The sequence below is a fragment of the Scyliorhinus torazame genome, chromosome 19 (genome assembly GCF_047496885.1).
Source record: "Scyliorhinus torazame isolate Kashiwa2021f chromosome 19, sScyTor2.1, whole genome shotgun sequence".
In the NCBI taxonomy this organism is placed as follows: Eukaryota; Metazoa; Chordata; class Chondrichthyes; order Carcharhiniformes; family Scyliorhinidae; genus Scyliorhinus; species Scyliorhinus torazame.
In genome coordinates, this window is record NC_092725.1 from 3,238,870 (window position 1) to 3,255,314 (window position 16,445).

Genomic DNA, 16,445 nt, shown 5'->3' on the forward strand with positions numbered 1-16,445 from the left:
AGTGTTTCATGGGGACGGTGTAGAGGGAGCTTTACTCTGTATCTAACCCCGTGCTGTACCTGTCCTGGGAGTGTTTGATGGGGACAGTGTAGAGGGAGCTTTACTCTGTATCTAACCCCGTGCTGTACCTGTCCTGGGAGTGTTTGATGGGGACAGTGTAGAGGGAGCTTTACTCTGTATCTAACTCCGTGCTGTAACTGTCCTGGGAGTGTTTGATGGGTATAGTGTAGAGGGAGCTTAACTCTGTATCTAACCCCGTTCAGTACCTGTCCTGGGAGTGTTTGATGGGGACAGTGTAGAGGGAGCTTTACTCTGTATCGAACCCCGTGCTGTACCTGTCCTGGGAGTGTTTGATGGGGACAGTGTAGAGGGAGCTTTACTCTGTATCTAACCCAGTGCTGTACCTGTCCTGGGAGTGTTTGATGGGGACAGTGTAGAGGGAGCTTTACTCTGTATCTAACCCAGTGCTGTACCTGTCCTGGGAGTGTTTGATGGGGACAGTGTAGAGGGAGCTTTACTCTGTATCTAACCCCGTGCTGTACCTGTCCTGGGAGTGTTTGATGGGGAAAGTGTAGAGGGAGCTTTACTCTGTATCTAACCCCGTGCTGTACCTGTCCTGGGAGTGTTTGATGGGGACAGTGTAGAGGGAGCTTTACTCTGTATCTAACCCTGTGCTGTACCTGTCCCGGGAGTGTGTGATGGGGACAGTGTAGAGGGAGCTTTACTCTGTATCTAACCCCGTGCTGTACCTGTCCTGGGAGTGTTTGATGGGGACAGTGTAGAGGGAGCTTTACTCTGTATCTAACCCCGTGCTGTACCTGTCCTGGGTGTGTTTGATGGGGACAGTGTAGAGGGAGCTTTACTCTGTATCTAACCCCGTGCTGTACCTGTCCTGGGAGTGTTTGATGGGGACAGTGTAGAGGGAGCTTTACTCTGTATCTAATCCAGTGCTGTACCTGTCCTGGGAGTGTTTGATGGGGACAGTGTAGAGGGAGCTTTACTCTGTATCTAACCCAGTGCTGTACCTGTCCTGGGAGTGTTTGATGGGGACAGTGTAGAGGGAGCTTTACTCTGTATCTAACCCCGTGCTGTACATGTCCTGGGAGTGTTTGATGGGGACAGTGTAGAGGGAGCTTTACTCTGTATCTAACCCCGTGCTGTACCTGTCCTGGGAGTGTTTGATGGGGACAGTGTAGAGGGAGCTTTACTCTGTATCTAACCCCGTGCTGTACCTGTCCTGGGAGTGTTTGATGGGGACAGTGTAGAGGGAGCTTTACTCTGTATCTAACCCCGTGCTGTACCTGTCCTGGGAGTGTTTGATGGGGACAGTGCAGAGGGAGCTTTACTCTGTATCTAACCCCGTGCTGCACCTGTCCTGGGAGTGTTTGATGGGGACAGTGTAGAGGGAGCTTTACTCTGTATCTAACCCCGTGCTGTACCTGTCCTGGGAATGTTTGATGGGGACAGTGTGGAGGGAGCTTTACTCTGTATCTGACCCCGTGCTGTACCTGTCCTGGGAGTGTTTGATGGGGACAGTGCAGAGGGAGCTTTACTCTGTATCTAACCCCGTGCTGTACCTGTCCTGGGAGTGTTTGATGGGGACAGTGTAGAGGGAACTTTACTCTGTATCTAACCAGTGCTGTGCGTGTCCTGGGAGTGTTTGATGGGGACAGTGTAGAGGGCGCTTTACTCTGTATCTAACCCCGTGCTGCACCTGTCCTGGGAGTGTTTGATGGGGACAGTGTAGAGGGAGCTTTACTCTGTATCTAACCCCGTGCTGTACCTGTCCTGGGAATGTTTGATGGGGACAGTGTGGAGGGAGCTTTACTCTGTATCTGACCCCGTGCTGTACCTGTCCTGGGAGTGTTTGATGGGGACAGTGCAGAGGGAGCTTTACTCTGTATCTAACCCCGTGCTATATCTGTCCTGGGAGTGTTTGGTGGGGACAGTGGAGAGGGAGCTTTACTCTGTATCTAACCCCGTGCTGTACCTGTCCTGGGAGTGTTTGATGAGGACAGTGTAGAGGGAGCTTTACTCTGCATTTAACCTTGTGTTGTACCTGTCCTGGGAGTGTTTGATGGGGTCAGTGTAGAGGGAGCTTTACTCTGTATCTAACCCCGTGCTGTACCTGTCCTGGGAGTGTTTGATGAGGACAGTGTAGAGGGAGCTTTACTCTGTATCTAACCCCGTGCTGTACCTGTCCTGGGAGTGTTTGATGAGGACAGTGTAGAGGGAGCTTTACTTTGTATTTAACCTTGTGTTGTACCTGTCCTGGGAGTGTTTGATGGGGACAGTGTAGAGGGAGCTTTACTCTGTATCTAACCCCGTGCTGTACCTGTCCTGGGAGTGTTTGATGGGGACAGTGTAGAGGGAACTTTACTCTGTATCTAACCAGTGCTGTGCGTGTCCTGGGAGTGTTTGATGGGGACAGTGTAGAGGGCGCTTTACTCTGTATCTAACCCCGTGCTGCACCTGTCCTGGGAGTGTTTGATGGGGACAGTGTAGAGGGAGCTTTACTCTGTATCTAACCCCGTGCTGTACCTGTCCTGGGAATGTTTGATGGGGACAGTGTGGAGGGAGCTTTACTCTGTATCTGACCCCGTGCTGTACCTGTCCTGGGAGTGTTTGATGGGGACAGTGCAGAGGGAGCTTTACTCTGTATCTAACCCCGTGCTATACCTGTCCTGGGAGTGTTTGGTGGGGACAGTGTAGAGGGAGCTTTACTCTGTATCTAACCCCGTGCTGTACCTGTCCTGGGAGTGTTTGATAGGGACAGTGTAGAGGGAGCTTTACTCTGGATCGAACCCCGTGCTGTACCTGTCCTGGGAGTGTTTGATGGGGACAGTGTAGAGTGAGCTTTACTCTGTATCGAACCCCGTGCTGTACCTGTCCTGGGAGTGTTTGATGGGGACAGTGTAGAGGGAGCTTTACTCTGTATCTAACCCCGTGCTGTACCTGTCCTGGGAGTGTTTGATGGGGACAGTGTAGAGGGAGCTTTATTCTGTATCTAACCCCGTGCTGTACCTGTCCTGGGAGTGTTTGATGGGGACAGTGCAGACAGGAGCTTTATTCTGTATCTAACTCCGTGTGTCTGTGTGATTTTTCAGTGTGGACGTATAGACAAGGCTTACCCCCTGGTGTGCGGACATACAGCTCATATCCTGGATATCGAGTGGTGCCCTCACAATGACCACATCATCGCAAGTGGATCAGAAGATTGCACTGTTATGGTGAGATCACCAATCTTGCATCACTGTCTTTCGCTCTAACAAAAAGTGCGGCACTCCCTCAGTACTGACCCTCTGACAGTGCAGCGCTCCCTCAGTACTGACCCTCTGACAGTGCGGCACTCCTTCAGTACTGACCCTCTGACAGTGCGGCACTCCCTCAGTACTGACCCTCTGACAGTGCAGCACTCCCTCAGTACTGACCCTCTGACAGTGCGGCTCTCCCTCAGTACTGACCCTCTGACAGTGCGGCACTCCCTCAGTACTGACCCTCTGACAGTGCGGCACCCCCTCAGTACTGACTCTCTGACAGTGCGGCACTCCCTCAGTACTGACCCTCTGACAGTGCGGCGCTCCCTCAGTACTGACCCTCTGACAGTGCGGCACCCCCTCAGTACTGACTCTCTGACAGTGAGGCACTCCCTCAGTACTGACCCTCTGACAGTGCGGCACTCCCTCAGTACTGACCCTCTGACAGTGCAGCACTCCCTCAGTATTGACCCTCTGACAGTGCAGCACTCCCTCAGTACTGACCCTCTGACAGTGCAGCACTCCCTCAGTACTGACCCTCTGCCAGTGCGGCACTCCCTCAGTACTGACCCTCTGACAGTGCGGCGCTCCCTCAGTACTGACCCTCTGACAGTGCGGCACTCCCTCAGTACTGACCCTCTGACAGTGCGGCACTCCCTCAGTACTGACCCTCTCACATGCGGCACTCCCTCAGTACTGACCCTCTGACAGTGCGGCGCTCCCTCAGTACTGACCCTCTGACAGTGCGGCACTCCCTCAGTACTGACCCTCTGACAGTGCGGCACTCCCTCAGTACTGACCCTCTGACAGTGCGGCACCCCCTCAGTACTGACTCTCTGACAGTGCGGCACTCCCTCAGTACTGACCCTTTGACAGTGCGGCGCTCCCTCAGTACTGACCCTCTGACAGTGCGGCACCCCCTCAGTACTGACTCTCTGACAGTGCGGCACTCCCTCAGTACTGACCCTTTGACAGTGCGGCGCTCCCTCAGTACTGACCCTCTGACAGTGCGGCACTCCCTCAGTACTGACCCTCTGACAGTGCGGCACTCCCTCAGTACTGACCCTCTGACAGTGCAGCACTCCCTCAGTATTGACCCTCTGACAGTGCAGCACTCCCTCAGTACTGACCCTCTGACAGTGCAGCACTCCCTCAGTACTGACCCTCTGACAGTGCGGCACTCCCTCAGTACTGACCCTCTGACAGTGCGGCGCTCCCTCAGTACTGACCCTCTGACAGTGCGGCACTCCCTCAGTACTGACCCTCTGACAGTGCGGCACTCCCTCAGTACTGACCCTCTGACAGTGCAGCACTCCCTCAGTACTGACCCTCTGACAGTGCGGCACTCCCTCAGTACTGACCCTCTGACAGTGCGGCGCTCCCTCAGTACTGACCCTCTGACAGTGCAGCACTCCCTCAGTACTGACCCTCTGACAGTGCGGCACTCCCTCAGTACTGACCCTCTGACAGTGCGGCACTCCCTCAGTACTGACCCTCTCACATGCGGCACTCCCTCAGTACTGACCCTCTGACAGTGCAGCACTCCCTCAGTACTGACCCTCTGACAGTGCGGCACTCCCTCAGTACTGACCCTCTGACAGTGCGGCACTCCCTCAGTACTGACCCTCTGACAGTGCGGCACTCCCTCAGTACTGACCCTCTGACAGTGCGGCGCTCCCTCAGTACTGACCCTCTGACAGTGCGGCACTCCCTCAGTACTGAACCTCTGACAGTGCGGCACTCCCTCAGTACTGACCCTCTGACAGTGCGGCACCCCCTCAGTACTGACTCTCTGACAGTGCGGCACTCCCTCAGTACTGACCCTCTGACAGTGCGGCGCTCCCTCAGTACTGACCCTCTGACAGTGCGGCACCCCCTCAGTACTGACTCTCTGACAGTGAGGCACTCCCTCAGTACTGACCCTCTGACAGTGCGGCACTCCCTCAGTACTGACCCTCTGACAGTGCAGCACTCCCTCAGTATTGACCCTCTGACAGTGCAGCACTCCCTCAGTACTGACCCTCTGACAGTGCAGCATTCCCTCAGTACTGACCCTCTGACAGTGCGGCGCTCCCTCAGTACTGACCCTCTGACAGTGCGGCACTCCCTCAGTACTGACACTCTGACAGTGCGGCACTCCCTCAGTACTGACCCTCTCACATGCGGCACTCCCTCAGTACTGACCCTCTGACAGTGCGGCACTCCCTCAGTACTGACCCTCTGACAGTGCGGCACTCCCTCAGTACTGACCCTCTGACAGTGCGGCACTCCCTCAGTACTGACCCTCTGACAGTGCGGCACTCCCTCAGTACTGACCCTCTCACATGCGGCACTCCCTCAGTACTGACCCTCTGACAGTGCAGCACTCCCTCAGTACTGACCCTCTGACAGTGCGGCACTCCCTCAGTACTGACCCTCTGACAGTGCGGCACTCCCTCAGTACTGACCCTCTGACAGTGCGGCACTCCCTCAGTACTGACCCTCTGACAGTGCGGCACTCCCTCAGTACTGACCCTCTGACAGTGCGGCACTCCCTCAGTACTGACCCTCTGACAGTGCGGCACTCCCTCAGTACTGACCCTCTGACAGTGCGGCACTCCCTCAGTACTGACCCTCTGACAGTGCGGCACTCCCTCAGTACTGACCCTCTGACAGTGCGGCACTCCCTCAGTACTGACCCTCTGACAGTGCGGCACTCCCTCAGTACTGACCCTCTGACAGTGCGGCACTCCCTCAGTACTGACCCTCTGACAGTGCGGCACTCCCTCAGTACTGACCCTCTGACAGTGCGGCACTCCCTCAGTACTGACCCTCTGACAGTGCGGCACTCCCTCAGTACTGACTCTCTGACAGTGCGGCACTCCCTCTGTACTGACCCTCTGACAGTGCAGCACTCCCTCAGTACTGACCCTCTGACAGTGCGGAACTCCCTCTGTACTGACCCTCTGACAGTGCGGCACTCCCTCAGTACTGACCCTCCGACAGTGCGGCACTCCCTCAGTACTGACCCTCTGACAGTCCAGCACTCCCTCAGTACTGACCCTCTGACAGTGCGGCACTCCCTCAGTACTGACCCTCTGACAGTGCAGCACTCCCTCAGTACTGACCCTCTGACAGTGCGACACTCCCACAGTACTGACCCTCTGACAGTGCGGCACTCCCTCAGTACTGACCCTCTGACAGTGCTCAACCCCCTCAGTACTGACCCTCTGACAGTGCGGCACTCCCTCAGCACTGACCCTCTGTCGATGCAGCATTACCTCAGTACTGACCCTCTGACAGTGGTACACTCCCTCAATACTGACCCTCTGACATTGCAGCATTCCCTCAGTACTGACCCTCTGACAGTGTGGCACTCCCACAGTACTGACCCTCTGACAGTGCGGCACTCCCTCAGTACTGACCCTCTGACAGTGGGCCACTCCCTCAGTACTGACCCTCTGACAGTACAGCATTCCCTCAGTCCTGACCCTCTGACAGTGCAGCATTCCCTCAGTACTGACCCTCTGACAGTGCAGCACTCCCTCAATACTGACCCTCGAACAGTGCGGCACTACCTCAGTACTGACCCTCTGACAGTGCGGCACTCCATCAGTACTGACCCACTGACAGTACGGCACGCCCTCGGTACTGACTTTCTGAATGTGCGGCACTCCCTCAGTACTGACCCTCTGACAGTGCAGCACTCCCTCAGTACTGACCCTCTGACGGTGCGGCGCTCCCTCAGTACTGACCCTCTGACAGTGCAGCGCCCCCTCAGTGCTGACCCTCTGACAGTGCAGCACTCCCTCAGTACTGACCCTCTGACAGTGCAGCTCTCCCACAGTACTGACCCTCTGACAGTGCGCCTCTCCCTCAGTACTGACCCTCTGACAGTGCAGCACTCCCTCAGTACTGCACCCCCTCAGTACTGACCCTCTGACAGTGCGGCGCTCCCTCAGTACTGACCCTCTGACAGTGCGGCACTCCCTCAGTACTGACCCTCTGACAGTGCAGGACTCCCTCAGTACTGACCCTCTGACAGTGCGGCTCTCCCTCAGTACTGACCCTCTGACAGTGCGGCACTCCCTCAGTACTGACCCTCTGACAGTGCAGCACTCCCTCAGTGCTGACCCACTGATAGTACGGCACTCCCACAGTACTGACCCTCTGACAGTGCGGCACTCCCTCAGTACTGACCCTCTGACAGTGCAGCACTCCCTCAGTACTGACCCTCTGACAGTGCGGTGCTCCCTCAGTACTGACCCTCTGACAGTGCGGCACTCCCTCAGTACTGCCCCTCTGACAGTGCAGCACTCCCTCAGTACTGACCCTCTGACAGTGCGGCACTCCCTCACTACTGACCCTCTGACAGTGCAGCACTCCCTCAGTACTGACCCTCAGACAGTGCGGCACTCCCTCAGTACTGACCCTCTGACAGTGCGGCACTCCCTCAGCACTGACCCTCTGACAGTGCTGCACTCCCTCAGTACTGACCCTCTGACAGTGCAGCACTCCCTCAGCACTGACCCTCTGACAGTGCAGCACTCCCTCAGTACTGACCCTCTGACAGTGCAGCACTCCCTCAGTACTGACACTCTGACAGTGCAGCACTCCCTCAGTACTGACCCTCTGACAGTGCAGCACTCCCTCAGTACTGACCCTCTGACAGTGCAGCACTCCCTCAGTACTGACCCTCTGACAGTGCGGCGCTCCCTCAGTACTGACCCTCTGACAGTGCGGCACTCCCTCAGTACTGACCCTCTGACAGTGCAGCACTCCCTCAGTACTGACCCTCTGACGGTGCGGCTCTCCCTCAGTACTGACCCTCTGACAGTGCGGCACTCCCTCAGTACTGACCCTCTGACAGTGCAGCACTCCCTCAGTGCTGACCCACTGATAGTACGGCACTCCCACAGTACTGACTCTCTGACAGTGCGGCACTCCCTCAGTACTGACCCTCTGACAGTGCAGCACTCCCTCGGTACTGACCTTCTGAGAGTGCGGCACGCCCTCAGTACTGACCCTCTGACAGTGCAGCACTCCCTCAGTACTGACCCTCTGACAGTGCGACACTCCCACAGTACTGACCCTCTGACAGTGCGGCACTCCCTCAGTACTGACCCTCTGACAGTGCTCAACACCCTCAGTACTGACCCTCTGACAGTGCGGCACTCCCTCAGCACTGACCCTCTGACAGTGCGGCGCTCCCTCAGTACTGACCCTCTGACAGTGCGTCACTCCCTCAGTACTGACCCTCTGTCGATGCAGCATTACCTCAGTACTGATCCTCTGACAGTGATACACTCCCTCAGTACTGACCCTCTGACATTGCAGCATTCCCTCAGTACTGACCCTCTGACAGTGCGGCACTCCCACAGTACTGACCCTCTGACAGTGCAGCATTCCCTCAGCACTGACCCTCTGACAGTGCGGGACTCCCTCAGTACTGACCCTCTGACAGTGCGGCACTCCCTCAGTACTGACCCTCTGACAGTACAGCATTCCCTCAGTCCTGACCCTCTGACAGTGCAGCGCTCCCTCAGTACTGACCCTCTGACAGTGCGGCGCTCCCTCAGTACTGACCCTCTGACAGTGCGGCGCTCCCTCAGTACTGACCCTCTGACAGTGCAGCACTCCCTCAGTACTGACCCTCTGACAGTGCGGCACTCCCTCAGTACTGACCCTCTGACAGTGCAGCACTCCCTCAGTACTGACCCTCTGACAGTGCAGCATTCCCTCAGTACTGACCCTCTAACAGTGCGGCACTACCTCAGTACTGACCCTCTGACAGTGCGGCACTCCATCAGTACTGACCCACTGACAGTACGGCGCTCCCTCAGTACTGACCCTCTGACAGTGCAGCACTCCCTCAGTACTGACCCTCTGACGGTGCGGCGCTCCCTCAGTACTGACCCTCTGACAGTGCTGAGCCCCCTCAGTACTGACCCTCTGATAGTGCGGCATTCCCTCAGTACTGACCCTCTGACAGTGCGGCGCTCCCTCAGTACTGATCCTCTGACAGTGAGGCACTCCCTCAGCACTGACCCTCTGACAGTGCAGCACTCCCTCAGTACTGACCCTCTGACAGTGCGGCACTCCCTCAGTACTGACCCTCTGACAGTGCGGCACTCCCTCAGTACTGACCCTCTGACAGTGCGGCATTTCCTCAGGACTTACCCTCTGACAGTGCGGCGCTCCCTCAGTACTGACCCTGTGACAGTGTGGCGCTCCCTCAATACTGACCCTCTGACAGTGCGGCACTCCCTCAGTACTGACCCTCTGACAGTGTGGCGCTCCCTCAGTACTGACCCTCTGACTGTGCAGCACTCCCTCAGTACTGACCCTCTTACAGTGCAGCACTCCCTCAGTCCTGACCCTCTGACAGTGCGGCGCTCCCTCAGTACTGACGCTCCGACAGTGCTGCACTCCCTCAGTACTGACCCTCTGACAGTGCGACACTCCCTCAGTGCTGACCCTCTGACAGTGCAGCACTCCCTCAGTACTGACGCTCCGACATTGCGGCACTCCCTCAGTGCTGACCCTCTGACAGTGCAGCACTCCCTCAGCACTGACCCTCTGACATGGCGGGACTCCCTCAGTACTGACCCTCTGACAGTGCAGAACTCCCTCAGTACTGACCCTCTGACAGTGCAGCGCTCCTGCAGTACTGACCCTCTGACAGTGCGGCACTCCCTCAGTACTGACCCTCTGACAGTGCGGGACTCCCTCAGTACTGACCCACTCACAGTGCGGGACTCCCTCAGTACTGACCCTCTGACAGTGCAGCGCTCCCTCAGTACTGACCCTCTGACAGTGCGGCACTCCCTCAGCACTGACCCTCTGACAGTGCAGCACTCCCTCAGTACTGACCCTCTGACAGTGCAGCACTGCTCAGTCCTGACCCTCTGACAGTGCGGCGCTCCCTCAGTACTGACCCTCAGACAGTGCAGCACTCCCTCAGTACTGGCCCTCTGACAGTGCAGCACTCCCTCAGTACTGACGCTCCGACAGTGCAGCACTCCCTCAGTACTGACCCTCTGACAGTGCGGCACTCCCTCAGTACTGACCCTCTGACAGTGCAGCACTCCCTCAGTACTGACCCTCTGACAGTGCGGCACTCCCTCAGTACTGACCCTCTGACAGTGCAGCACTCCCTCAGGACTGACCCTCTGACAGTGCGGCACTCCCTCAGTACTGACGCTCCGACAGTGCAGCACTCCCTCAGTACTGACTCTCTGACAGTGCGGCACTCCCTCAGTACTGACCCTCTGACAGTGCAGCGCTCCCTCAGTACTGACCCTCTGACAGTGCGGCGCTCCCTCAGTACTGACCCTCTGACAGTGCAGCACTCCATCAGTACTGACCCTCTGACAGTGCAGCGCTCACTCAGTACTGACCCTCTGACAGTGCGGCGCTCCCTCAGTACTGACCCTCTGACAATGCGGCACTCCCTCAGTACTGACCCTCTGACAGTGCGGCACTCCCTCAGTACTGACCCTCTCACAGTGCGGCACTCCCTCAGTACTGACCCTCTGACAGTGCAGCACTCCCTCAGTACTCACCCTCTGACAGTGCGGCACTCCTTCAGTACTGGAGCTCCGACAGTGCGGCACTCCCTCAGTACTGACCCTCTGACAGTACAGCACTCCCTCAGTCCTGACCCTCTGACAGTGCGGCACTCCCTCAGTACTGACCCTCTGACAGTGCGGCACTCCCTCAGCACTGACCCTCTGACAGTGCGGCGCTCCCTCAGTACTGACCCTCTGACAGTGCCGCACTCCCTCAGTGCTGACCCTCTGACAGTGCGGCACTCCCTCAGTACTGACCCTCTGACAGTGCGGCACTCCCTCAGTACTGACCCTCTGACAGTGCGGCACTCCCTCAGCACTGACCCTCTGACAGTGCGGTACTCCCTCAGTACTGACCCTCTGACAGTGCGGCACTCCCTCAGTACTGACCCTCTGACAGTGCAGCACTCCCTCAGTACTGACCCTCTGACATTGCGGCACTCCCTCAGTACTGACCCTCTGACAGTGCAGCACTCCCTCAGTACTGACCCTCTGACAGTGCGGCACTCCCTCAGTACTGACCCTCTGACAGTGCTGCACTCCCTCTGTACTGACCCTCTGACAGTGCGGCGCCCCCTCAGTACTGACCCTCTGACAGTGCGGCATTCCCTCAGTACTGACCCTCTGACAGTGCGGCGCTCCCTCAGGACTGACCCTCTGACAGTGCAGAACTCCCTCAGTACTGACCCTCTGACAGTGCGGCGCTCCCTCAGTACTGACCCTCTGACAGTGCGGCACTCCTTCAGCACTGACCCTCTGACAGTGCAGCACTCCCTCAGTACTGACCCTCTGACAGTGCGGCGCTCCCTCAGTACTGACCCTCTGACAGTGCGGCGCTCCCTCAGTACTGACCCTCAGACAGTGCAGCACTCCCTCAGTACTGACCCTCTGACAGTGCAGCACTCCCTCAGTACTGACGCTCCGACAGTGCAGCACTCCCTCAGTACTGACCCTCTGACAGTGCGGCACTCCCTCAGTACTGACCCTCTGACAGTGCAGCACTCCCTCAGTACTGACCCTCTGACAGTGCAGCACTCCCTCAGTACTGACACTCTGACAGTGCGGCACTCCCTCAGTACTGACCCTCTGACAGTGCAGCACTCCCTCAGTACTGACCCTCTGACAGTGCAGAACTCCCTCAGTACGGACACTCTGACAGTGCGGCACTCCCTCAGTACTGACCCTCTGACAGTGCGGCACTCCCTCAGTACTGACCCTCTGACAGTGCAGCACTCCCTCAGTACTGACCCTCTGACAGTGCGGCACTCCCTCAGTACTGACCCTCTGACAGTGCAGCGCTTCCTCAGTACTGACCCTCTGACAGTGCGGTGCTCCCTCAGTACTGACACTCTGACAGTGCGGAACTCCCTCAGTACTGACCCTCTGACAGTGCGGCACTCCCTCAGTACTGACCCTCTGACAGTGCAGCACTCCCTCAGTACTGACCCTCTGACAGTGCGGCACTTCCTCAGTACTGACCCTCTGACAGTGCGGCACTCCCTCAGCATCCGGATGGTGGGGTGATGATGACTGTGGTCAATCTGTTAACCATTTCTTTGTCTCCACCCTCTACCCCACTCCCCCAAACAGATCTGGGAAATCCCTGAAGGTGGTCCGACTCACCACATCACAGAGCCGCTGGTCACCCTGGAAGGGCACTCAAAGAGGGTGGGCATCCTCTCGTGGCATCCAGTCGCCTCCAATGTGCTGCTGAGCGCTGGTGAGTGAGACCCCTTCGCCCCATTTGGGGGCGGGGTACTTTTAACCGAGTGATGTTAGTGAAGGTGGGGATTGCGATTATTGGAGTGGGGGAATGGGGGGGGGGGGGGGCGTGTGGAACCTGAGAGGGCGGGGGCTCAGTGTGTGGGATTCGGGGGGGTCAGTGTGTGGGATTCGGGGGGGTCAGTGTGTGGGATTCGGGGGGGGGTCAGTGTGTGGGATTCGGGGGGGGTCAGTGTGTGGGATTCGGAGGGGTCAGTGTGTGGGATTCGGGGGGGATCAGTGTGTGGGATTCAGGGGGGGTCAGTGTGTGGGATTCGGGGGGGGATCAGTGTGTGGAATTCAGGGGGGGTCAGTGTGTGGGATTCAGGGGGGGTCAGTGTGTGGAATTCAGGGGGATCAGTGTGTGGGATTCGGGGGGGGTCAGTGTGTGGGATTCGGGGGGGGTCAGTGTGTGGGATTCAGGGGGGATCAGTGTGTGGGATTCGGGGGGGGTCAGTGTGTGGGATTCGGGGGGGTCAGTGTGTGGGATTCGGGGGGGGTCAGTGTGTGGGATTCGGGGGGGGTAGGGCGGTCAGTGTGTGGGATTCAGGAGGGATCAGTGTGTGGGATTCAGGGGGGGTCAGTGTGTGGGATTCGGGGGGGGATCAGTGTGTGGAATTCAGGGGGGGGTCAGTGTGTGGAATTCAGGGGGGATCAGTGTGTGGGATTCGGGGGGGGTCAGTGTGTGGGATTCGGGGGGGGTCAGTGTGTGGGATTCGGGGGGGTCAGTGTGTGGGATTCGGGGGGGGTCAGTGTGTGGGATTCGGGGGGGGTCAGTGTGTGGGATTCGGGGGGGTCAGTGTGTGGGATTCGGGGGGGTCAGTGTGTGGGATTAGGGGGGGTCAGTGTGTGGGATTCGGGGGGGTGTCAGTGTGTGGGATTCTGTGGGGTCAGTGTGTGGGATTCGGGGGGGGTCAGTGTGTGGGATTTGGGGGGGATCAGTGCGTGGGATTCGGGGGGGGTCAGTGTGTGGGATTCGGGGGGGGTCAGTGTGTGGGATTCGGGGGGGATCAGTGTGTGGGAGTCGGGGGGGGTCAGTGTGTGGGAGTCGGGGGGGGTCAGTGTGTGGGATTCGGGGGGGATCAGTGTGTGGGATTCGGGGGGGGTCAGTGTGTGGGATTCGGGAGGGGGTCAGTGTGTGGGATTCGGGGGGGATCAGTGTGTGGGATTCGGGGGGGGTCAGTGTGTGGGATTCAGGGGGGGGTCAGTGTGTGGGATTTGGGGGGGGTCAGTGTGTGGGATTCGGGGGGGTCAGTGTGTGGGATTCGGGGGGGGTCAGTGTGTGGGATTAGGGGGGGTCAGTGTATGGGATTAGGGGGGGTCAGTGTGTGGGATTCGGGGGGGGTCAGTGTGTGGGATTTGGGGGGGGATCAGTGCGTGGGATTCGGGGGGGGTCAGTGTGTGGGATTCGGGGGGGTCAGTGTGTGGGATTCGGGGGGGATCAGTGTGTGGGAGTCGGGGGGGGTCATGTGTGTGGGAGTCGGGGGGGGTCAGTGTGTGGGATTCGGGGGGGATCAGTGTGTGGGATTCGGGGGGGGTCAGTGTGTGGGATTCGGGAGGGGGTCAGTGTGTGGGATTTGGGGGGGATCAGTGTGTGGGATTCGGGGGGGGTCAGTGTGTGGGATTCAGGGGGGGGGGTCAGTGTGTGGGATTCGGTGGGGGTCAGTGTGTGGGATTCGGGGGGGGTCAGTGTGTGGGATTCGGGGGGGATCAGTGTGTGGGATTCGGGGGGGGGGTCAGTGTGTGGGATTCGGGGGGGGTCAGTGTGTGGGATTCGGGGGGGTCAGTGTGTGAGATTTGGGGGGGGATCAGTGCGTGGGATTCGGGGGGGTTAAGTGTGTGGGATTCGGGGGGGGTCAGTGTGTGGAATTCAGGGGGGATCAGTGCGTGGGATTCGGGGGGGGGTCAGTGTGTGGGATTCGGGGGGGGTCAGTGTGTTGGATTCGGGGGGGGTCAGTGTGTGGACTTCAGGGGGGATCAGTGCGTGGGATTTGGGGGGGGGTCAGTTTGTGGGATTCGGGGGGGGTCAGTGTGTGGGATTCGGGGGGGTCAGTGTGTGGGATTCGGGGGGGGTCAGTGTGTGGGATTCGGGGGGGTCAGTGTGTGGGATTCGGGGGGGTCAGTGTGTGGGATTCGGGGGGGGTCAGTGTGTGGGATTCGGGGGGGGGGTCAGTGTGTGGGATTAGGGGGGGTCGATGTGCGGGATTCGGGGGGGTCAGTGTGTGGGATTCGGGGGGGGTCAGTGTGTGGGATTCGGGGGGGGTCAGTGTGTGGGGATAGGGGGGGTCAATGTGTGAGATTCAGTGGGGGATCAGTGTGTGGGATTCGGGGGGGTCAGTGTGTGGGATTCGGGGGGGGTCAGTGTGTGGGATTCGGGGGGGTCAGTGTGTGGGATTTGGGGGGGATCAGTGTGTGGGATTCGGGGGGGTTCAGTGTGTGGGATTCGGGGGGGGTCAGTGTGTGGGTTTCGGGGGGGTCAGTGTGTGGGATTCGGGGGGGGTCAGTGTGTGGGATTCGGGGGGGGTCAGTGTGTGGGATTCAGGGGGGTCAGTGTGTGGGATTTGGGGGGGGTCAGTGTGTGGGATTCGGGGGGGGTCAGTGTGTGGGATTAGGGGGGGGTCAATGTGTGGGATTCAGGGGGGGGGGTCAGTGTGTGGGATTCGGGGGGGTCAGTTAGTGGGATTCGGGGGGGATCAGTGTGTGGGATTCGGGGGGGTCAGTGTGTGGGATTAGGGGGGATCAGTGTGTGGGATTCGGGGGGGGATCAGTGTGTGGGATTCGGGGGGGTCAGTGTGTGGGATTCGGGGGGTCAGTGTGTTGGATTAGGGGGGTCAATGTGTGGGATTCAGGGGGGGGGTCAGTGTGTGGGATTCGGGGGGGTCAGTGTGTGGGATTCGGGGGGGATCAGTGTGTGGGATTCGGGGGGGTCAGTGTGTGGGTTTCGGGGGGGATCAGTGTGTGGGATTCGGGGGGGTCAGTGTGTGGGATTCGGGGGGGATCAGTGTGTGGGATTCGGGGGGGTCAGTGTGTGGGATTCGGGGGGGGTCAGTGTGTGGGATTCGGGGGGGTCAGTGTGTGGGATTCGGGGGGGGTCAGTGTGTGGGATTCGGGGGGGGTCAGTGTGTGGGATTCGGGGGGGTCAGTGTGTGGGATTCGGGGGGGGGATCAGTGTGTGGGATTCGGGGGGGTCAGTGTGTGGGATTCGGGGGGGGTCAGTGTGTGGGATTAGGGGGGGTCAATGTGTGGGATTCAGGGCGTTCAGTGTGTGGGATTCGGGGGGGGGTCAGTGTGTGGGATTCGGGGGGGGGTCAGTGTGTGGGATTCGGGGGGGATCAGTGTGTGGGATTCGGGGGGGGGTCAGTGTGTGGGATTCGGGGGGGATCAGTGTGTGGGATTCGGGGGGGATCAGTGTGTGGGATTCGGGGGGGTCAGTGTGTGGGATTCGGGGGGGGTCAGTGTGTGGGATTAGGGGGGGTCAATGTGTGGGATTCAGGGGGGGGGTCAGTGTGTGGGATTCGGGGGGGATCAGTGTGTGGGATTCGGGGGGGATCAGTGTGTGGGATTCGGGGGGGTCAGTGTGTGGGATTCGGGGGGGGATCAGTGTGTGGGATTCGGGGGGGGTCAGTGTGTGGGATTCGGGGGGGGATCAGTGTGTGGGATTCGGGGGGGTCAGTGTGTGGGATTCGGGGGGGTCAGTCTGTGGGATTCGGGGGGGTCAGTCTGTGGGATTCTGGGTGGGGTCAGTGTGTGGGATTCGGGTGGGGTCAGTGTGTGGGATTCGGGTGGGGTCAGTGTGTGGGATTCGGGGGGGGTCAGTGTGTGGGATTCGAGGGGGTCAGTGTGTGGGATTCGGGGGGGGTCAGTGCGTGGGATTCGG

At 58.9% G+C, this 16,445-nt stretch overlaps 1 protein-coding gene across 1 annotated transcript in view; it reads left to right on the forward strand.

Moving 5' to 3' along the window:
- The window catches only part of LOC140396606 (coronin-1B-like), a 96,346-nt gene that overhangs the window by 51,697 nt on the left and 28,204 nt on the right, over positions 1-16,445 (forward strand). Inside the window, exons 2-3 of the mRNA XM_072485403.1 lie at positions 3,108-3,230; positions 12,398-12,527. Coding sequence (XP_072341504.1) covers positions 3,108-3,230; positions 12,398-12,527 — 253 coding nt within the window. The remainder of the gene's footprint in view (positions 1-3,107; positions 3,231-12,397; positions 12,528-16,445) is intronic.